Here is a 23727-nt window from a genome sequence, read left to right as displayed (position 1 = left end):
TTAAATTGACCTCTACTCCACACCACACATAAAAATAAATATCAAATGGATTGTAGCCTAAAAGTGAAAAGTAAAACAGTAGCTATGCAGAAGTAAATGTAGGAAAATATCCTATGACTTTGAGTTAGGAAAATATTTCTTAAACTAGGCACAAAAAAGCAGTAATCATAAAAGAAAAGATTGTTGAATTATTCATCAAAGTTAAAGACTTCTGTCCATCAAAAAAGACAACATTTAGAGAGTGAAAAGACAAGATACTGATGAGTAGATATTTGTAATACAAATATCTAAAAAATACCTTGTATCCAGAATATATAAAGAATCCTACAAACAAACAGAAAGAGTTATCAATAAAAATGGGCAAAAGTCTTGAACAGGCACTTCTCAAAAGAGGATATTCCAAAAGCCAATAAACACCTAAAAGGGGACTCAACATCAGTAGAGAGTAAGGAAATGAAATTAAACCTATAATGAGATACCACTACACACTGGAACCAGGCTTTGGCACCTTAGCAGTTCATGGAAACTGCTCTAGCAAAGGTGCCCTGTATCATCTCCATCCCCTAACCTGATGCACACCTTTCAGTTCTTATGTCACTTGAACCTGCTGACCTTACTCCTCCTCTACCTTCTAAGGCAGGGAAGGGAGACGGGGTTTAGGTGTGGTGAGGGTTTGAAGGTAGATACGAGCAGCCAACAAAGTTGGCATCAAGTCATGTAGACTGTTTGACAATAGAGTTTCTCAAGGATAGTATTTCAAGGTCAGATCCTCAAACTTTCCAATCAGAAAGTGGTACATTTTGTCCAAAGTAGACACATCTCCTGGTAATAGTTAATAAAATTTCACTATTAAAATTCAATCAGAAATAGTCATTTCAACCACAATGTTAAATTATTCATTTTAAAATGGGAGACAGCTCACATCAGTCACCCAATATCCCCTTCCCAATATTAAAGACTCATCCTAGCATTGTGGGAGGAGTATTTGATTTTCTCTCCTTCAGTCTCCACTGAAGTGTAGCTCTACATGGCTTATCCTTTTCAGATATCAGGTCCGCAGTCTCTTAGGGCCTTCCAGTACCAGGATCACAGCCTTTGGGTTCCCATTTTGACTCCAGGACTCTCTTAGTATTTCTAGAACTTCCAAGCTTTTATACATGGACTTTGGAGTTCTTGGCTGTTTCCCTCTCTATACTCCATCACGCAATGTTCTGCGGGGCTGTACACAGACCTTTTCACCATTGTGATCTTCCCTTTGGTGCCATGTTGAAAGTGGTACTTGTCTCTGAAGCTTGCAAGTCTTCTGGTCTATAACCTGGACACAAGTTCCAGATATTCTCGGATATGTTTTTCATCTACCTGAAATTTCTATTACCTCCTCCAAATGAAACTGAGAGGTGGGGGGTGGTGAAGTGCTGGATAACTTCTTTGGAATCTAGGTGGTATCAAGACCAGTTTCCATGCTCTTAGATCCATGACCACTCCTGCCCTGCCAAGGTATATCCAGCACCTAGGGTAATTCCTGGGCTATAACAGGTGTCTAGTAAATTAGCTTCACAAGAAAAATAGGTTTTTCATGTTTATATAAATATTACATGCTCATTGGAAAGAAAAACTGAAAAATACAGAAAAGCAGAGAGAGGTAAAACAAACAAAAAACACTGGATTCTGCAACAAATCTAAAACAACTGTCATTAACTTTTTGGAGACTGTCCCTTCATCCATGGCTATCAAAACTTCACACAAATACATAGTTTCATACCATACATACTGCATTTACATTTTTCTATTTTCCTAGTTTTCCCCCCCACTTATATCACTGCTTCTCCTTTTCTCCCTCCCTTCAAGGTAACCAATATTAACAGCCTGATGTATATTCTTCCATACTTGTTACCATGCTCATCTAATCACATGCACACATATATGCATACATAAATGCATGTGACCATTAACAAAAACGAAATCTTGTACATATACATCTCTGTAATAAAGCAATTACTTATCAAAAAATTGTGGAAATACCTTGAAGTCAACTAGTGTAGCTATAACTCATTTTAAAAGTTACCCTCATGCTTTTCCATGGTATGGCTATACCACAATTTATTCACCCATTCCCCTATTAATTGGCATTCACTTTGTCTCCAGTTGGGTTTCTTCTTTGTCTCCACAAACAATACTTTAATAAACATCCTTATTTATACATATGCCTTTGCACTGATGCTATTATTTCTGTGGGGCAGATTCCCCAAAAGTGAGACTGCTGGGTCAAAGTGCTTTTAAAATTTTACTTAATTTAAAAAATATATACCGCTGGATTGCTGGTGGAAATATAAGTTGATATAACCATTTGGTAAGAGTATATGGTTTGCCAAACTCCACTAGCAAAAGACCTCTTAATTTTTGCCAACTCCATGAAGTGGAAGTAACATATCATGGGTTGTTTCAATTTGCATTTCCCTGAGTATTATTTATTTAGGTTCATAATATTTTCATAGGTTAATGCATTTGGAGTTGTTCTTCTATGAACAGCCATCTAGTCCAGACAGATTAAAACTTCAATGTAAAAAATAAAATTATCAAAATATTAGAAACAAATTTAGGAGACTATAGATAACCTGGGGATTACTAAAAGAGTAAATACAGAATATAAAAAGGAAAAGATGTAAATATTTTACTATGAAAAATTAAAGACTTAAAAATCTTTTACTACATAAAAAGGTACAAATACTAGGTTAAGAAAAACATTTGCAACACATATAACAAATGATTAATATCTCAAATATATTAAGAGCACCTCCAGATTTATAAGAAATATAGATAAACCAATAAGAAAATCAGCAAAAAAAATATAGGCAATTCATCGAAGATAATTTGTTAAATGAATAAAATATGAAATTTGGATGAAGGCCTTCATTCGCCCTTTTAATTATGAATTTTCTTATAACTTCTAAGATTTAATATGACCAACTGCTTTTCTACATTCTTATATTTATGAAGTGTGTACTTTCTGGCAAATTGCTCCTGAACATTTTCCCACATTCATAAAATATACAGTTTATAAGATTCTTGTCATATCTGGATAATTTACTGTCCTCTATATTAATTGAGCTTCTCTCTGATGTATTCTTTGATGTACAGTAAGGCTTGAGCTACTCCTAAAGGCTTTTCCACACTCACTACATTTATAGGGTTTTTCTCCAGTGTGCATCCTCAGATGTACAGTGAAGTCTGAGTTAGTTCTGAAGGCTTTTCCACATTCTTCACATCTATAGGGCCTCTCCCCAGTATGAATTCTCTGATGTAGAGTTAGCTGTGATAGAGTAATACAACCTTTCCCACATTCCTTACATGTATAGGGCTTTTCTCCAGTATGTGTTCTCCAATGCACTGTAAGGTATGAACCTCTCCTGAAGGCTTTTCCACAGACATCACATTTATAGGGTTTCTCTCCACTATGGATTTTCTGGTGTTCTGTGACGTGTACCATCTGGCTAAATGCTTTGCCACAGTCATTACATTTAAATGGCTTCTCCCCGGTATGTGTCCTTTGGTGGGTATTAAAGCCTGAGTTACTTGTGAAAACCTTCCCACACTCATTACATTTATAGGGTTTTTCTCCAGTATGCCTTCTTTGATGCACAGTAAGCTGTGATGTATTAGTGAAAGCTTTCTCACATTCATTACACTTATATGGTTTTTCTCCAGTATGGGTCCTTTGATGTACAATAAGGTATGACTTAGTTCTGAAGGATTTTCCACAATCATAGCAGTTGTAGGGTTTCACACCAGTATGAATTTTCTGGTGCTCCTTGAGATTTACCATCTTGGTAAATGCCCTCTCACAGTCAGTACATTTATATGGTTTCTCTCCAGTATGAATCCTCTGATGTACAGTTAAGTGTGATTTTATTCTGAAAGATTCCCCACATTCACTACAGAGATAAGGTTTCTCCTCAGTATGAATTCGCTGATGTATAATTAGAGATGAAGAACGCATGAAGGCCTTTCCACATTCATTACACTTATAAGGTTTCTCTCCTGTATGCATTCTGTGGTGTACAGTAAGGCATGAATAATTAATGAACGCTTTCCCACATTCGTTACATTTATAGGGTTTTTCTCCTGTATGAATCCTCTGATGTTCTGTGAAATTTGCTATACGATTGAATGCTTTCCCACATTCATTACATTCATAGGGTTTTTCTCCAGTATGAGTTCTTATATGTACAATAAGGCTTGAATTACTTCTATAGGCTTTTCCACACTCATTACATCTAAAGGGTTTCTCTCCAGTATGAATTCTCTGATGAACATTAAAGATTGTGGTATTCTTGAAAGATTTCCCACACTCAATGCATTTATATGGTTTCTCTTCAGTATGGGTCTTCTGATGTACACTAAGATATGACTTATTCCTAAAGGCTTTCCCACAATCATTACATTTGTAGGGTTTTTCTCCATTGTGAGTTTCCTGATGTCTTGCAAGTTTTGATTTATCACCAAAAGCTTTCCCACATTCACTACATTTATAGGGCTTCTCTCCAGTTTGAATTCTCTGGTGTTGATTAAGGCGGGCACACTGGCTGAAAGATTTTCCACAGACATTGCACTGATAAGGTTTCTCCTTAGTATGAATTCTCTGATGCACCATAAGGGATGAAGAAGCAATGAAGGCCTTTCCACATTCATTACATTTATAGGGCTTTTCTCCAGTGTGAATTTTTTTATGTTGACTAAGATATGAAGGCTGGCTGAACATTTTCCCACATTCATTACATTCATAAGGTTTTTCTTTAGTGTGAGTTCTCTGATGTTGAATGAGTAATGACCTATAACGGAAGGCCTTTTCACATGTACTACATTTATAGGGTTTTTCTTTATTGTTTTTTTTCTCTAAAGTGAGTTCTGAAGCAGGGCTTATGACTTTGTTGCCTTCTGTATCCTTGCACATTTTCTTCCCCAGATGGGTATCTGTAATCAAATCTAAATTCTCTGTAAAATTTTCCTCATGTGTTTGGTATTTGCTGTGGGGCTCTTCTGTGATAACTCCTGGTTCTGGAAAAAGAACAGATCCAAATCTAAAGCCTTTTTGAAGAGTGGGAATTTTCTTGTGTTTAACTATTCTTTGACTCAAATGACTTTCTTGACTATCTTGCAATCTCAATATCCTGTCACTCCATTTCCATAATCCTCCCATTTTGGTGTCCCATAGACCATTCTCTATGAGTTTCTCTACTATGGTCTCCTGTGATAAACATTCTTCAGAAATATTCTCTGTTGGCATAGCACTCTTGGTTGTAGGTTTGGTCTCCAACTCTGGGAGGAAAAGAGAGAAAAATCAAATGACTCCTATTTCCTAGGTTGAGGATATCACACTAAACAGGAAAACAAAAGGGAAGCTTGAATTGGTAACGAATATATGTTTTTAACCGCTTCCAATCTGCCCTTGTTTTCTAGGAAGGAGGAGATTGCGTTAAGGAAGGCTGATTGAGCAAAGAACCAAAGCAGTAAATTCAAGGAGTTTTTATCCTACTAAAAAAAATTCATTTGTGGTAACCCTTCCACAATCCAAGTTTCTCAAATATTTCCTCCTTTTCTCATTCATTTTAGAGTCAAATTCTTTAGAGACCATTCTTCCTAAGTTGTAACTACTTCCTTGCTTCCCACTTACTCCACAAACCAGACATTCATCCTAAATAATACTTTCTACTTGTTCTCATTCTTTGTTCACTACATTTTAAAAATTTATTTTATTTATTTTTGGCTGCATTGGGTCTTTGCTGCTGTGCACAGGTTTTCTCTAGTTGCGGCGAGTGGGAGCTACTCTTTGTTGCAGTGCGCAGGCTTCTCATTGTGGTGGCTTCTCTTGTTGCGGAACATGGGCTCTGGGTGCGTGGGCTTCAGTAGTTGTGGCACGTGGGCTCAGTAGTTGTGGCTCGCGGACTCTAGAGTGCAGGCTCAGTAGTTGTGGTGCACAGGCTTAGTTGTTCTGCGGCATGTGGGATCTTCCAGGACCAAGGCTTGAACCCGTGTCCCCTGCTTTGGCAGGTGTATTCTTAACCACTGTGCCACCAGGGAAGCCCTGTTCAGTAGCTTTTTCGTGAGGGCTTTCTCAAATTTCCCTGTCAGAATAGCTTTTTCAAGTCTTTATATGTACTTTTTTTTCTTTTGATTTAGATTTTTTTTCATTTAAAAAAATTTATTTATTTATATTGAAGTATAGTTGATTTACAATTTTGTGTTAATTACTGCTGTACAGCAAAGTGATTCAGTTATACATATATATATACATACACACATTCCTTTTAAAAAATATCCTTTTCTATATGTAACTTTTTATAGAACATTTGTGGAAGAAGACACTTTGATTTTTCAGAAAGTAGGTTGAACAAGCTAGTCAAAATTAATATAGTTGTGAATATTACAAATAGTGATAATTACTATTATCAAGGGTAGTTTTGCAACCTTTTTATGGGTCTTAAGAACATTTCTGACAGTTTCAAAATTTTCTTAAACAATTATACTGGGGGGTGGTGGTCTTACAATTTGTTTGTATATACGAACTTAATATTTTACTTTTTAAAACACTTTTAAACTTCTTATAAATTTCTAATTTATTTCCAGGTAATCATATCTAAATGTTTTTTAAAAATTGAATCAAAATCTTCTGTGGTTAGTAAAATGGCTTTATGACTTTAAAACTCAAGGTAAGGGGCTTCCCTGGTGGCGCAGTGGTTGAGAATCTGCCTGCTAATGCAGGGGACACGGGTTCGAGCCCTGGTCTGGGAAGATCCCACATGCCGCGGAGCAACTAGGCCCGTGAGCCACAACTACTGAGCCTGCGCGTCTGGAGCCTGTGCTCCGCAACAAGAGAGGCCACGATAGTGAGAGGCCCGCGCACCGCGATGAAGAGTGGCCCCCACTTGCCACAACTAGAGAAAGCCCTCGCACAGAAATGAAGACCCAACACAGCCAAAAATAAATAAATTAAAAAAAAAAAAACAAAAAAAAAAACTCAAGGTAAGTAGAACTTTCAATGGATTCACAGGGCTAGACAAAGATTTGAATTCAGGGTCACCAAAAAAGAAAACTCTAGAACCCAAGGACTAAAACCCAGCTCATTTAAATGTCCAATTCAATTAAGGTGACAGGAATTTTTTTTTAGGCAAAAAGAAAAATGGAGAGAATATAACACCAGCAGATCTGAATAAAGGAGAATATTAAAGGGCATTCTTTAAGTAGAAGAAAAATAATCCTAGGTAAGAGTTCAGAAATGAAGAAAAAAATGAAGAGAAAGAGAAGGTAAACATCGGTAAATCTGAATGAATATTGACTGCACACAAATTAATAATAATATGAGATTTGACATATATAGAATTAAAATACATAACTTCAATAATGTATAATTGAGGTTAAACTGAATAAGCTGTTCAAGATTCTTGTATTGTTTGGGAAAATCTGTAACCACTAAACAAATAACTTAAAAATTTATAATTACCAACTGATTACAAGGGGAATAGAAAAATAAAAGATGATAAATCAAAAGGAAGGCATGAATGGGAAGAAAAAGAATATAGAAAAGGCAAGATACTCTCACAGTTAGAGGGTAGATTTAAACATTATATAATTGTATTATGTACAAATGGATTAAAAACTCCAGAAGATACAGACTGTCGGATTAGTTCAAAAAAAAATTAACAAAATGCAATTATAAGAGACATAAAATACAAAGACACATAAAAGATGACAGTAAGCAGATAAAAAAAAGATATATCAAAAAAAAAAAAAAAAGATATATCATATATACAATAAAAAGAATGATGCTATAGTAATATTAGTATCAGGCAAAATAGACTTTAAGGCAAAAACAATTAACAAAGATAAAGAAGACACTTCATAATGATAAAAGATCCAATTTACCAGAAAGATATAACAATTCTAACTTTGTTTTTACCTAAGAACACAGCTTCAAAATACATAATGCAAAAATTAAAGAACTAAGACACAGACAGATCTATACTCACAGTGGGAGACTTAAAAAAATATTTCTCAGTAACTGATAGAATAAGCTGACAATCAGCAAGAAGACAGACTTCAGCAACATAATTAACAAACTTGACATATCTAGAACAGCACTCAGTACCTATATACTACACATTTTTCCAAGTGCACACAGAATATTTACAAAAATTGGCCAGGTGGCAAAGCAAATTTCAAGAAACCTGCAAAGACTGAAATCATACAGAGAATGTTTTCTGACCACAGTAGAACTTAAAACAACAAGATTATTAGAAAATCCCCATATAGTACAAAATTAAAGAAAATACCTCCAAATAACCTGAGGGCCAAAGACATCACACTGGAAATGATCAAATACTTTGAACTCAATAATTATGAAGGTGTTACATAAAAAAAGTATGGTAGTCTTGATAGCCTTAAATACATTAGCAAAAAAGAACGGCTAAATTCAATAAGTATCCAACTCAAGAAGTTAGAAAAGACCAGCAAAGTAAACCCTAAGAAGGTAAAAACAATGAAAGAGAAGAAAGTAATGAAACAGAAATCAAATACACAGTAGCAAGGATTAAAAATTATTTTTTAAAAGCCAAATAAGATTGATAAATCCTAGCAAGACTGATTAAGATAAAAGAGAGAAGACAAAAAATTTAGTGTCAGGAATGAAAAAGGAGACATCCCTTCAGATCCATATAGTCATTTAAAAGATAAAGAGAGGATGGTATGCCCCCAAATTTAAATTTTATATTAAGTAGATCAATTCCTAGACAAACACAACTTATTAAACTGAAACAAAAAGAAATAGAAAATATGAATAGTCCTACAACTACAAAAGTAATAGAAGCTGTAATTAAACACCTTTCTCAATAAAAGCTTTAGGCCAACATGGTTTCCCTGGTGAATTCCATGAAATTTCTAACTTTCTCTCTCTCACAACTTTTTTTTCTTTTTCTTTTTAAAATATTTATTTACTTATTTATTTGGTTGCACCGGGTCTTAGTTGTGGCATGCATGTGGGCTCTAGTTCCCTGACTAGGGATAGAACCCGGGCCCCCTGCGTTGGGAGTGTAGAGTCATATCCACTGTGCCACCAGGGAAGTCCCTCACAACTCTTTCTTGTCCTCACTGTAAGCTGATGGCTCTCTTTATATTTTACTGAGAATAAAGAAGCTATCATCATAGGATGCCTCAATCTTCTCACCACCAGTTGACCTATATCTGCTCCCATCTTCTCCATCCTGCCTAGCGTTACTGCAGAAGAGGTGTCCTCCCTGCCTATCAAGGGTAAATCTCTTCTTTTCCATTCGTGATTTTATCCCCTTTTCACTTTCTCAGACACTTTAGTTCTTCAGTGACCCTACCTTTGTCTTACAACATCAATTTCTCCCTCTCCACTGGAACATCATTCCTACCAGCACTTAAGCACGTCAGAAAAGTTTCCATCTCAAAAATAAAAGTTTTCTTTTTTTATTCCTTCTTTCTTCCAGCCACTGCCCCATTTCTCCTTCCCTCTTCATATGGAGGGGGGCTTTCTCTAGAGAGTCATCGAAACTATCTCTAATGTCTACCTTTCACTCACTCTCTAAAAATACATATATAATATTTGAGATATAAAAATAATATATGTAACACATGTACAAGTTATGGATGGCATCACAATAAAATAAATATGCAAATGACCTAGAATCCATTATTCCTTTCCATCTCCACCATCACCCTAATCAAAGTTACTATAGTCTCTTGCCTAGACTATTTTTTAATTTTTTTAATTAAAAAAAATTTTTTTGGCTGCGTTGGGTCTTTGTTGTGGCACGGGCTTTCTCTAGTTGCGGCGAGTGGGGGCTACTCTTCATTGCGGTGCACAGGCTTCTCATCGTGTGGCTTCTCTTGTTGTGGAGCACGGGCTCTAGGCGAGCAGACTTCAGTAGTTGTGGCACATGGGCTCAGTAGTTGTGGCTCACAGGCTTAGTTGCTCCACGGCATGTGGGATCTTCCCGGACCAGCGCTTGAACCCGTGTCCCCTGCATTGGCAGGTGGATTCTTAACCACTGCGCTACCAGGGACATCCCTGCCTAGACTATTTTAACTACCTCTTTACTGATTACCTGCTTTATGCCCTTAAGTTCAATTTCCATCAACAGGGTTATTTCCCAAAGATCCTTGATTAAAACCTTTCAGTGCCTTCACACTCACTTTGATTAAAATCCACTCTCCTTAACATGGTCCACAGAGCCCTGAATAGGCAGTCTCCTGTCTGACTTTCTATCTTATTCTGTACCAGTCTCCCTCTCCTTATGCTTCAGTTAGGCAGCTTCCTCAGATTTCTAGAACTCAGTACATTATGTTCTGCTGTCTGGAATGCTCTTCTTCTTCTCTTGCCTTCTGGCTGGCTTCTTCTGACTCTTCAAGTTTCACCTTAAATGTCACCTCCTCAGAAGCCTTCCCCGACCACACTATCTGAAGGAGGCACCCTCATCCCCATCCAAGTTACTCTTTCGTATCCTCATGGCTAAGTTATTACAACCATTATTTAGCTTGCTTTTGTTTATTTACTTGTCAATTATCTATTTCTCAAAATTTAATCTTCATGAGAGAAGGGATCTGGTCCATCTTACTGCTGTAGACATAGTACTTAACTCAGTTCACAGTATACAGATCAGTATTAAATATTGATTGTTTAATATTAATAGATATTGGTTAAAGAGATAAATACTGTATTTTGATTATCAACTGATTTACTGCTTGTATTCTCAATTAGTTAAGATTCTGGAGGACAGTAGGAGGGTTCCTCAAGTTTCAGCAGGCATGCAGGTGAAGAAAGTTAAATAATTAGTCAATGGGTTTAGCTTAAAAGAAATCAGTGATGATCCTTAAGAAAGCACTTTCAGGAAAGTTAATGAAGGAAGGGATATCAAATAATGGTAAAACAAATGAGAAAAGTGTAAGGTTAAATGGAGAGGACAGAACTGAAAGGGATATTTTATGCATGTTTGAATGAAGGAACAATTATGAAAATCATGTTCCCAAGAAAGTAAAGTAGGATGTGATGGGAACTAGAAGTAGAGGGCAGAGATGGCGGGAGAGGGAAAAGGACAGGGAAACAGAGGGAGAGAGGGAGGGAAGGCAGGAGGGAGGGAGGGAGGTGTAGGGAGAGAGGAAGAGAGGGGAAGAATCTTTTCCTTCAAGATAGCTTTGAGCAAAGATACCCCCAAAATATTTCAGATGTTCTGCTCCATCCATGACCTACTGAATTCAAAGAAATCCCATCCTCCTGGTTCTTATTAACTCACCTGAATAGAGGGTTTTTGAAGTTTCTCTCACTACCGCCCATGTCCCTTTTCCATCCTCCAAATGAGATATCATGTCTGGTTTGGAAACTGCAAGCCCTGTTCAGAGAAAAATGAATAGGATTTGATTGTGCCTGTGAGCAAGAACTAGGGCCAAATTCAGTCTCAGCTCCTGATCTTCTGTGCAGAGTGGTTACTACAAGAAGTTCTAGAGGTGCACTGTCCAATGCAGCTGACAATAGCCACCTACAGATATTTAATTCTGAATTTAAATTAGTTAAAATTGTATAAAATTTAAAATTCAGTTCTTCAGTTGGACTAGCCAGATTTCAAATTCTCAACAGCCACAGTGTAGAGACTGCCACACTGGAAAGCACAAATACAAAACATTCCCATCACAGGAGAACACTCTACTGTACAGCAGTGTTGTAGAGAATTACAAAGGTACCTCAAAGAAGCTCAACACGATGATCCCAGGTTTGGGGATAATCTCAGTTTAGAAAGAAAATAGACATATTTGTTCCTTTCTTTCCAGAGGCACTGATAAGTCTTATGGAAGTGACTAGAAAAAACAGTCCTAAATCAGAGGTACTGTCAATAATCTCCAAGATTCCAATGAAATATGTATTTCTTACTCTACAATGGGCGAACCACTGAGTTAAGAGCAAGAGACGGCATAACTCCCAACAATATGCCCCTAAGATTATGAGATTTTAATGCTTAAATTCTAACCCAAAATTCAGTTAAGTACTTTAGAGGGTCTGTATCTTCAGTAAACCTGGTCCAGTGGGCAGATACATATACCTGGAGGTTACCCTTACCCAAGGAGACAAGATTCCTATAATTCTCTAGCATCACATCCTTGTGCAGTTTCCTCTGTGTAGGGTCCATCAACCTCCACTCTTCCAATGTGAAGTCTATAGCCACATCTTTAAATGTCACTGATTCCTAAAATAAATACAGAGATCACTCAGGGACTGCACAGTTAGACCTATTAGGCAGATTAATACATACAAAACTGGGGAAGAAAACTAGAAAACGAGTAGTTTCCAGCCAAATCATCTTTTCTCCCTCAAAATCCTGCCTTATGTATAATATCAACTCTTTTTCAGTTCTATTCTATAAAATATGACTTAATAAAAGACACAGTTTATCATTCAGATAGTAGATATAGAAAATTATAAGCTATTTATCTGAGAAAGAAAAATAAGAAATCATGGAACTTTAGGGAGCTTCTCTGGTCAGGATATAAAATATATGTATATATGCTTGTAAAAAAAATCAAAGAATGAGCCATAAAATTCTTTTAATGGTTGGTTACCTATTGGAGGAAGGGGGAAACAGAGTGAAGAGGACTGGAATAGAAGCTAGATTCCCTTGAATATTTCTTGTTTTTTAGATTTGACTTTTGAACCATGTAAATATATTATTATAAAAGAAAAACTAAATAAAAAAAGCAATTTCTAAATATTAAAAGCAAAATGAAACCAGCTGGTAGCATACACATTCATCAGAGAGGAACTATTTTGAGTATCTTTAAAACACAGTAATTTTTCTGTATATCTCTTGTGAGATATATCCTGAGGAGAAAAAGAACTGCAAAAAACTAAACAACACATTTTCAGTAAATAATCATTATTGTTGGCGGCAGTGATGGAAATGTTATTTTGTAACTGTTGCGTGTGTAGTGTTGGATAAAGCAAATTAGTATTGATATCATTGAGAGCTAATAAATTTGACATGGGAGAAAGAAGATATAAATGTAATATCAATGAGATTATGTACAATGAGATTATGTACAATCCAAAATTGCATCGGAAATATCGGTATAAACTCATGAAGTATTTTAAGGAAAACAGGCCACATACTTCCTATCTTCGTCCATTCAATAGGTCTAGAAACAATAACCAGAAATGTACCATTATGCAGTCTAGACTGTGGCCCCTACAGATTACTTTCCGCTACAAGAAACCAGGGCTTGGAACTTTCTGTCAAAATAAAAAGCACGGAAACTATCAAACACTAGTACTAGGATCACGTCTGACACTTGCGAGACAACTTCAAGAGGCTCTCACTGGCCAAAGATGGGACAATGTGAACATCCATAAGAACAATAACTGTAGTGGGCTTCAAAAATATCTTATACATTTAAAATTATGATTTCACTATAAAACTCTAAGGATACTCATTGATCATCTTTGGAGAATGCCTGGAAACTGGTAAATAAAGAGAAAGAATTAACCCTTTGCCCTTCTTTTCCTATGCAAAATACATATAGTTTGCACAGTTATAAAATGTAATCAGATGGTTGATGAGGGGAGGTTTCTCTTTATGGAAGTACTCCAGCTAATATGTGAACATGGAATGAAAAAATTAGAATATCACCATTTTGCTACCTCTAATGAATTAAAGGATTATCAGGGGCTGCTAACACCAAAGAGGCTTCATCTAGGCATTATGTAGCTTCTGGTAGTAGATACCAGAAATATGAAATACCAACGCCAAAAAATTTTTAAAAAATCAAAATCTGAATCTGATCAAGCCTCTAGATTTAACTAACAATATAAAGGAAATACAGGAGACAGAAGTGCATGTTAAAAAAACCCCATGGGGATGCAATAAATAAAATCCATATTGTGTGAAATTCTAAATCAATGCTGTCCAACAGAATATAATGCAAGTCACAAATGGAATTTTAAATTTTCTAGTAGTCACATTAAAAATAAAAAGAGGGCTTCCCTGGTGGCGCAGTGGTTGAGAATCTGCCTGCTAATGCAGGGGACACGGGTTCGAGCCCTGGTGTGGGAAGATCCCACATGCCACGGAGCAGCTGGACCCGTGAGCCACAACTACTGAGCCTGCGCGTCTGGAGCCTGTGCCCCGCAACGGGAGGGGCCGTGATAGTGAAAAGGCCCGCGTACAGCGATGAAGAGCGGTCCCCGCACCGCGATGAAGAGTGGCCCCCGCTTGCCGCAACTAGAGAAAGCCCTCGCACGAACCGAAGATCCAAACACAGCCAAAAATAAATAAATAAATAAATAAATAAATAAATAATAAAGTAGCTATAAAAAAAATAAATAAATAAAAAAAATAAAAAATAAAAAGAAACAGGTGAAATTAGTTTTAATAATATATTTTAGTTAGTCTAATATGTACAAAATATAATTTCAACATGCAATCAATGCAAAAATTATTAATGAGATAATTTACCATTATTTTTTGTATTGTCTTTGAAATATGATGTGTATTTTAAGTTAACAGTACATCTCAACTTGAACTAGTCACATTTCAGGTACTCAACAGCCACATGTGGCTAGTGGCTCCTGCATTGGACATCACAGCTCTAAAATACAAATGACTTGGTTTCTTCAGTAAATGATTACAAAGGGAAAAAAGGAGGGACGGGGAAACCTCTAGATTAAAAGTGACCTAAGAGACAATATCAGCTAATATTACTCAACTGGGGAAACAAATACCAAATTAATATGTGATAATATTAAGGCTTACTGTTCATTTTTTAGCTGTAATTATGGTATTATACTTAAAACTAAAAAAATCTGTTATAGATATATAATGAAATATTTATACATGAGATTATATAATGTCTTGGATTTGCTTCAAAATAACCAGTGAGGGAGGGTAGTATTACAGATGAAATATGATTGCCATGGGTGTTAACTGTTGAAGGTTCAATGGGATTCATCAAACTACTCTCTCTACTTTTGTGTAAGTATGGTTCATATTATTTGTCAGGTACTGATATGAAGGCTTTTAATGTAATGATTGAATCCTCACAATAAGGAAGGTGCTATTTACAGATAAGGAAAGTGAGGCATGGAGAGGTTAGGTGCCTTGCCTAAGTTCACAGAAGACATAAACTCTCGATTCAAATCCAGGCAGTTTGGTTCCAAAATTCAAACTCATAAGCACTACACTCTATGATCTGGTAAATTAAGAACGCTACTTAGCTGACTAATCAGGCAAAGGTCTCAAGTTAGACTGTATTTGGCTAAGGTCTGCTCTGTATCGGAAGAAACTGATTTCCTCTGGAGTGTTTTTCTGCCATACAGATATGTATGCTTATCAAATTGTTTAAATCTTTTTATTTATTAGGACCTCAAAGTTTGTGAAGCATGTTTTATATAATTCTGCTAATAATAAAACATGGCTAATGTGAGAGATAATGACAGTTCATAAACTGTTAATATTGTTAATCACTTCACACATTAACTCAAATTATAATGAACTTACTTCGTTTGTTTTCTTTTCCCATCTGGAGCTAAGCCCCAGGAAAAATCTAAGAAGGCCCTCAGCTCTCACCTCTGGCTACCTTGAGGCTCTGCAAGCAAGAAGTGAAGTACATGATACAGGATACTTTATCATTAGGAATTATAATGTGACCATCTGTCAAATTAGGGCTGCTACCACTGAGAGAAATAAAATCTGTCAAAATGACACTACCAGCCCTGGGGTTACTACACCTATCGAGCAAAATGGTTCTTATGGTGAACTTGCAATGTGCTGGAACATTAAGAATTAGGGCAGTAAAAGAGGTGCCGTCTCTTCATTCCCCTTAGATACAATGCCAAGTATTACCTTTACCAATTCTTCTTCTTCTGCCTGAAGGTGAAGATCTTCATTTGGCTGGGGAACTTCAGGACTCTAAGGGGACACAGGATAAGATCACTCAGTGACAGGCTGCCTATTACCTACAACACAGCCTCAGCAAGCACCACCAGTCCACTGTGGATGCGATGTATATGAGATCACCTCTTCTACTGTTTTATTCAGGGATGAAATTAAGGTCCCATAGCAACATCTAATCATAATCTTCTTTCACCTCGTTTGAGACAATGACACACACAAGACTGAGAAAGATACAAATGCATAATTTTTTAAAAAAAATTTTATTTATTTATTTATTTATTTTTGGCTGTGTTGGGTCTTCGTTGCTGTGCGAGGGCTTTCTCCAGTTGCGGCGAGCGGGGGCCACTCTTCATCGCGGTGCGCGGGCCTCTCACTGTCGCGGCCTCTCTTGTTGCGGAGCACAGGCTCCAGACGCGCAGGCTCAGTAGTTGTGGCTCACGGGCTTAGTTGCTCCGCAGCATGTGGGATCTTCCCAGACCAGGGCTCGAACCCGTGTCCCCTACATTGGCAGGCAGATTCTCAACCACTGCGCCACCAGGGAAGCCCCAAATGCATAATTTTTAAAGGAAACTTTTAACAAATAACCTATCAAAACAAAAATAAACTTATAATAAAGGGTCTTAGATGCTACATAATTCTCCTTTTTCCTATGAGGATGAAATCTGTTTCTCAGAAATAATCTATCTTGCTCAAGAATAACATTCAAAACCTACTAACACCACCTGTTTTCTACAACTGAAAGATCATGTCTGGGGGTTGGGGGGGCCCTGTCTCAGTACTCTTTCAGAGAATATTTCAGGGACCTCTCACAACATTGCTTTCTTCCAAATCTTAGACACTATATGCCTATAAAGACCTGATTTCATAAATGAAATGAAATTTTACTATACCTTCTAGTAGTACTTACTGATTTTAGATTTTTGTGCCATTTTAAAAAGTTATGGGTAACAGAACTATTAAATTTCACTGAGAAAAATGTTATCTTAGTTCTTCCCTTTCAAGTTCTTATCTTAAAAAGTACAAATATTCAGCAGACTTCCTTGGTGGCACAGTGGTTAGGAATCCGCCTGCCAATGCAGGGAACACGGGTTCGAGCCCTGGTCCGGGAAGATCCCACATGCCGCGGAGCAACTAAGCTGGTGCGCCACAACTACTGAGCCTGCGCTCTAGAGCCCGTGAGCCACAACTACTGAGCCCGTGAGCCACAACTACTGAAGACCGCGGGCTTAGAGCCGGTGCTCCGCAACAAGAGAAGCCACCGCAATGAGAAGCCCGCGCACCGCAACGAAGAGCAGCCCCCACTCGCTGCAACTAGAGAAAGCCCGTGCGCAGCAACAAAGACCCGACGTAGCCAAAAATAAATATATTAATTTAAAAAAAAGTACAAATATTCAGCTTCCAGAAAATTAAGGATGATGTGAACCTCAACCTCTGATAATTAGATATGTGTTTGATCCGGCCTATACTAGACAAATACTTTAGATCTACTGATAAAGTGAAACATTTTGGTTTCATTTATCTTTTCAAGGGTATGTCTTAAGAACTATTTACATGTTTTATATTCTTGCTACAAAAAATGAAAGATCACTACTACAAGTTATTATGGATCATTTCTGTAACAAATTATATTTGTTGGTACTACCTTTCTTCTGAATCTCCTATTTCAAAAAGTCACTTCTAAAACACAGCTTTAATCACATTAATACCCACCTCAAACACATCCAAACACACACACATACATATATACACTTAAATGTCTTCAGGGAAACATGAAAAGATTCAGCTTAATTATCTGAATTCCAGTCCTATCTTTCACAAATTTCCATCTTGAATCACTGGCTCACTCACTGTTCTCTGCCTCAGAGCCTTGCCTTCTCACCTGAAGTACCCTCACAAATAATTTACAACAACTTAAATCCCACTTGTAATTGGGTACCAGCTTAAATCTAACCATCCTCATGAGCTTTCCAAGACTGATTCAGCCCATACTAATATCCCATTTCTTTCCTTACAAAAGCACTCATCAGCTTTATCATACTACTCAGTAACTATCATTCACCTAAATAAATTATGTAACTATTTCTTTTGTATGCCTTACCTCAGTGAGACCGTAAGCTCCCTACAGCCAAGCACTGTGTCTTAAACATCTTCTTTCTCTCCATGTCATCTATTAAGCTTGATCACTTCTTAATGGGTAGAAAAGAGGAGAACACTAAGAGTGGGCACAAGGGGAATGGTCCCTATGAATTAAGGGTGTGTGTATGTATGCACATGTATTGTTTTGTTCAAAATTTCCTAAACAAAATTTTCCAATTGGAAAATATTCCATTCTACTACCCCATAAATAACTGAAATTTCCTGGGAACAATACAAAGTTAACATCATAAGTAAATTTTCCAGACTGCCTATCATATCTAAAGATAGCACAGATTTTTTTTGCAAGATTACGTGTCTTGATACTTGTTTCAATATGCATAGTGAATCTTCCTATAGATTACAAGCTTTACTATGATGAACCCAATTTTCGTGGATCAAACAACTTGATTCAGTTACCAAAGGGAGTGTGGGTGAGGTAAAGTCACACGACTTCAGGAAAAGTAGTCGTGTTCTCAAAGCAGGACAACAGGTCAGAAGCAGAGGACACCCCAACTTACCAGAGGTCCAACTGAAAAAACCACAGCAGCCATAATCTCTTCCTCTGGGCTCCCCTCTCTGGAAAGAGTGGAGTCCTGCAAAGACATATCTAAGAAACAGAAATAAGCCATGAAAACCAATCCTGCCTTGGAAATCTCAGACTTACCAAGTTGAAACCTTGACATTACAAATAAGTATGACCTTGCTAAAGAACACAAGATTAACCTGCGCGATCGGCGAGGAAATATGATTCTTACCAGTGTAGAGTTTGAGATTTTAATACCACGAAATGTAGTTACAGCTGGCAGATCAGACATTGTACAAGGAGCTTTGAAACTACTTTCTCACTTGACCGTCACGTCACCCAATGGAAACTACATTCCCATTCCACCGGTGAGGAAACTAAGGCTTAGAAAAACTAGACTACTGATATTTTACCCAAGTTGTGTAGGGTCCCAGATCAGTCTAGCTACAGGCCACGCCTGCCTCACTACCTCAACTTGCTGGGAAAGAAAACAATTCCATCTTCCCTTGCCACAACCACCGCCTCCTCTAACAGTGGAATAATCCAGTAATCTCTTTCTTCCCGTCCTTCCTCGGAAGAGTCCACTCGTTAAAACTTCCACAGGCCTCTGCTCCATGTAAAGAGAACACCATAACTCCAAAATTAAAAGATATTAGAAGTCTTGTACATGCCTCTCTCAATCTCACATTCAAATAGATCTTTATCTATCCTTTCTATATCAGGCAAACCCAAATAGAAAGGAAGTAGGGATAACAATAATGATATAAGAGAAAGCGGAATCCAGTGCACAAAGCACTGAGCAGTAGTTCTTTTATACTGAAAATAGTTATATGCCTAATAAAGGCTTTACACTGTGGAGAAACAGGGTGGCAGAGATCTTGTTCAGATACCCCGGGCATTGATTCTGCCTTCTGTCTTTGGTTAAAGATATGGCCTTGCTGATGCTGAGTTTGGTTTGAAAACAAGAAGAGCCTGAGGTTAGTAAACATTCTCTTAACAAGTGCATGGTTGCAGAATGATGCTGCAAGGCATATAAAAGGGCAGTGGCACAGTGAGAAATGAGCTTTCCAAATCTTGTGAAATTCTACTCTTTAATAAGAGTTTCTTAGGCAGTTTGACATTCTCACTACCCAGTAGAGCTTTTGGGGCCCAAAGGAATCTAGGCCGAATTATGCTGAATCTGTCCCTGCCTTATATGTACAATTTGCCTCCATTAAGAATCCACATCTGGCTCAGTGGGGGAAAAAAGAATCCACATCCAAGAGCTTTGTGCTCAAAAGTATAAAGACCAGCAGCATCAACACCACCAGAGAGCTTGTGACACATGCAAGACCTCAGGCCCAACTCCAGAAACTACTGAATCAGAATCAGCCTTTTGTTAAGATCTCTAGGTGATTCATATGCACACATTGAAGTTTAAGACACACTGATCTAAAATAGATCATTCCAATAAATTGGACAACCTAGAAGAAATGGATAAATTCCTAGAAACAGACAACCTACCAAGACTGAATCATGAAGAAATAGAAAACCCAACAGACTGATCACTAGTAAGGAGATTGAATCAGTAATCAAAACTCTCCCAATGAACAAAAGTCCAGGACCATATGGCTTCACTGGTGAATTCTACCAAATGTTTAAAAAATACCAATCCTGCTCAAATTCTTCCAAAAAATAGAAGAGAACACTTCCAAACTCATTTTATGAAACCAGCATTACCCTGATACCAAAACCAAGCAAGGGTAGTATAAGAAAAGAAAATTATAGGCCAATATCCTTGATGAACACTGACACAAAAATCCTCAAAAAATATTAGCAAACTGAATTCAACAATGCATTAAAAGGATCATGTACCATGATCAAGTGGGATCTATTTCAGGGATGCAAGGATGGTTCAACATGTGCAAATCAACAAATGTGACATACCACATTAACACCATGCAGGATAAGAATCATATGATCCTCTCAACAAGGGTAGAAAAAGCATTTGACAAAATTCAACATCATTTATGATAAAAACTCTCAACAAAGTGGGTACAGAGGATATGTACCTCAACATAATATATGTTATGGGAAGCCCACATATTATTGGAAGTTCTAGACAGAGCAATTAGGCAAGAAAAAGAAATAAAATGCAACCAAATCAGAAAGGAAGAATTAAAATTGTCACTATTTGCAGATGACATGATTTCATATATAGAACCCCATAACAGATCCTGCCAAAAACTGTAGGAATTAGTGAACAAATGCAGTAAAGTTGGAGGATATAAAATCAATATACAAAATCTGTTGTGCTTCTATACACTAATAATGAACTATCACAGAGAGAAATTAAGAAATCAATCTCATTTACAATTGCTTTAAAAAAGAATAAAATACCTAGGAATAAATTTAACCACAGAAGTGATTGGCTGGTATACATTGAAAACTTAAAGACATTAAGTGGAAAGAGATTCCATGCTCATAGATTCGAAGAACTAATGTTGTTAAAATGTCCATACTACTCAAAGCAATCTACAGATTTGATCCAGTATCCATCAAAATTCGCAAGGCATTTTTCACAGAAGTAGAACAAATAATTCTAAAATTTGTATAGAACCACAAAAGACCCCAAATTGTCAAAGCAATCCTGAGAAATAAGAACAAGGCTGGAGGCATCATGCTTCCTGATTTCAAACTATATCACAAAGCTACAGTAATCAAAACAGTATGGTATTGGAAAAAGAAGACACAGATCAATGGAACAGAATACAGTACAGAAATAAACCCACACATAAATTTACAATTAATTTACAACAAAGGAGCCAAGAATATACAATGCGGAAAGAACAGTCTCTTCAATAAATGGTGTTGGGAAAACTGGACAGTGACCTGCAAAAGAATGAAACTGGACCCCTAACTTACACCATACACAAAGATTAACTCCAAATGGATTAAATAATTGAATATAAGGTCTGAAACCATAAAACTCCTAGAAGAAAACATAGGCAGTAAACGCCCTGACATCGATCTTGGCGATGACTTCTCAGGCACCAAAAGCAAAAATAAACAAGTGGGACTACATCAAACTAAAGCTTCTGCACAGCAAAGGGAAGTCCAGAAAATGAAAAGGCAACCTATGGAACAGGAGAAAATATTTGCAACTCATATATCTGATAAGGGGTTAATACCCAAAACATAAAAAGAACTCATACAACTCAACAGCAAAAAAGCAAACAATCTGATGTAAAAAATGGGCAGGGATGAATAGATATTTTTCCAAAGAGGACATACAGATGGCTAACAGGTACATGAACAGGTGCTCAACATCACTAATCATCAGGGAAATGCAAATCAAAACCACAATGAGATATCACCTCACATCTGTCAGTATGGCTATTATCAGAAAGACAAGACATAATAAGTGTTGGCAAAAACATGGAGCAGAGGGAACACTTTGCACCACTGGTGGGAATGTAAACTGGTGCAGCCATTATGGAAAACAGTATGGAGATTACTCCAAAAATTAAAAATATAACCACCATATTTTCCAGCAATTCCACTTCTGGGCATTTATCCGAAGGAAAAGAAAACACTAACTCCCAAAGGTATCTGCACCCCCTGTTACTGCAGCATCATTTACAACAGCCAAGACGTGGAAGCCACTTAAGTGTCCACTGATGCACGAAAGCATAAACAAAAAGCGGCACGTGCCCACAGTGGATTAGCCACAAAAAAGGAGGAAATCCTGCCGTTTGTGACAACATGGGTGGACCTTGAGGGCATTAAGCTAGATGAAGCAAGTCACAGAAAGTGAAGCAAGTCACAGAAATAACGTGCAATCTCACTTATATGTGGAACCTAAAACCAAAACAAAACAAAACACCGGAGACTCACAGAGACAGACTGGTGGTTGGGAGGCGGTGGGAAAATGGGTGAAGGTGGTCAAAAGGTACAAACTTCCAGGTATAAAATAACCCAGTCCTGGGGCTATAATGCACAGCACGGTGACCAGAGTTAACATTACTGTGTTGCGGGAATTCCCTGGCGGTCCAGTGGTTCGGACTGGGAGCTTTCACTGCCCTGGCCGGGGTTGGATTCCCTGGTCAGGGACCTGAGGTCCTGCAAGCCGCGCGGCTCAGCCCAAGAAACTAAAAAAAAACCCAAACTCCCCAAACTGTGTTGCATATTTGGAAGCTGAGCCGGCAGGAAAGGCTGCCTCCATTTCCCAAAGGCAGGAGAGGGGGGCACCAGACAGAGCGCCGCTATCGAACTCCAGTCCCTCCGCTCGGGTGCAGAGCCCAGGATGGAGGTTCTCCCTCCTCCAGCCCGCCTGCTTCCCGCACCGCCCTTCTCGGCCCATTGGGTCCCCCTACTCCCTCAGTGCAGGCGCGGCCCCGGGAAGAGGGGAAGGTCCAGTGGCGCGCCCACCCTGCCCGGCCCCCCGACGCAGCGCTGCCAGGCCACAGCCTTCTGAGGGAGGTCGGCCCCAGGCGCCTGTGGGGTGGGCGGGTCAGCTCGGGGGCTGGGGCTCCGCCGGGAGCGGCCCCGCCCCGGACGCCGCCGGGAGCCGAGCGCCAAGCGCCGAACGCCGAGGGAGGGGCGGCGGGGCCCCGGCCGGGCGCCCGGGTCGACGAGTACCTGGCGGCCTCCTGAGGACAGGGCGCTCGCAGAGCAGTGCGAGAACGCTTCCAGCAATGGCGCCGGCGGCCGGGCGGCCGCGGACGGCAGTGCGCCTGCGCAGCCGGCGGGGACCACGGCGTCCAGAATCCTCCGCGCCGCCACTCTGCTCTTTCGTCCCCTCTGTGCGTGGGTGCTTGAATTGGCGTCACTGACAGTTCGTGGACCTAAAAAGTGCTGTCAGGTTGAGAGGCCACGACTCTGTGTCAAGCACTAGCACTAGCGACACAAAGAAGAATGACACAGCCCTTGCCATGCAACACTTCCGTGTGGCTAAAGAAATAAAGCCATTGAGAGAACAGAGAATCTCCTGCAACTAATTAAAGCCCCAGAGGCTGGGGTCGGGGGGAGCTGCGTGTCCAGGCTTCTGCCTCTCATTCAACTTCTTGACAGAAAAATCGTAATGCCTTCACTGTAATTTCTGGGTCTTTGAGCTTCTTTCCTTGGCTCATACTAATA

At 38.4% G+C, this 23727-nt stretch overlaps 1 protein-coding gene across 3 annotated transcripts; it reads right to left on the bottom strand.

Annotated features, from left to right (window-relative positions):
• Positions 1-2911: 2911 nt before the first annotated feature.
• On the bottom strand, positions 2912-23305 carry ZNF624 (zinc finger protein 624). 3 transcript variants are annotated; one of them, XM_059906733.1, is made up of 7 exons: positions 18605-18693; positions 18049-18136; positions 15900-15965; positions 15555-15642; positions 12125-12251; positions 11307-11402; positions 2912-5316 (listed from the first exon to the last, which is right to left on the bottom strand). In XM_059906733.1, exons 5-7 carry the CDS (start codon positions 12192-12194, stop codon positions 3095-3097), a joined length of 2388 nt encoding a protein of 795 aa, XP_059762716.1. In that variant the 5' UTR covers positions 12195-12251; positions 15555-15642; positions 15900-15965; positions 18049-18136; positions 18605-18693; the 3' UTR covers positions 2912-3094. The 3 variants fall into 3 exon arrangements, with proteins under 3 accessions (XP_059762716.1, XP_059762714.1, XP_059762715.1); XM_059906731.1 differs by lacking the exons at positions 15555-15642; positions 18049-18136 and adding an exon at positions 23230-23305; XM_059906732.1 differs by lacking the exon at positions 15555-15642.
• Positions 23306-23727: the final 422 nt, after the last annotated feature.

The sequence above is a fragment of the Balaenoptera ricei genome, chromosome 20 (genome assembly GCF_028023285.1).
Source record: "Balaenoptera ricei isolate mBalRic1 chromosome 20, mBalRic1.hap2, whole genome shotgun sequence".
Taxonomy (NCBI): Eukaryota; Metazoa; Chordata; class Mammalia; order Artiodactyla; family Balaenopteridae; genus Balaenoptera; species Balaenoptera ricei.
This window is presented reverse-complemented; position numbering and strand designations above follow the sequence as displayed.

Coding starts and splice junctions, on each gene's coding strand:
- ZNF624 (XM_059906731.1), bottom strand. CDS start 18,691: ATGTCTTTGCAGGACTCCACTCTTTCCAGAGAGGGGAGCCCAGAGGAA. Junction 11,403..12,124: donor TAGGAATCTTGTCTCCTTGG/GTAAGGGTAACC, acceptor TTCTCTGAACAG/GGCTTGCAGTTTCCAAACCA. Junction 5,317..11,306: donor TTCAAAAACCCTCTATTCAG/GTGAGTTAATAA, acceptor TTTTCCTCCCAG/AGTTGGAGACCAAACCTACA.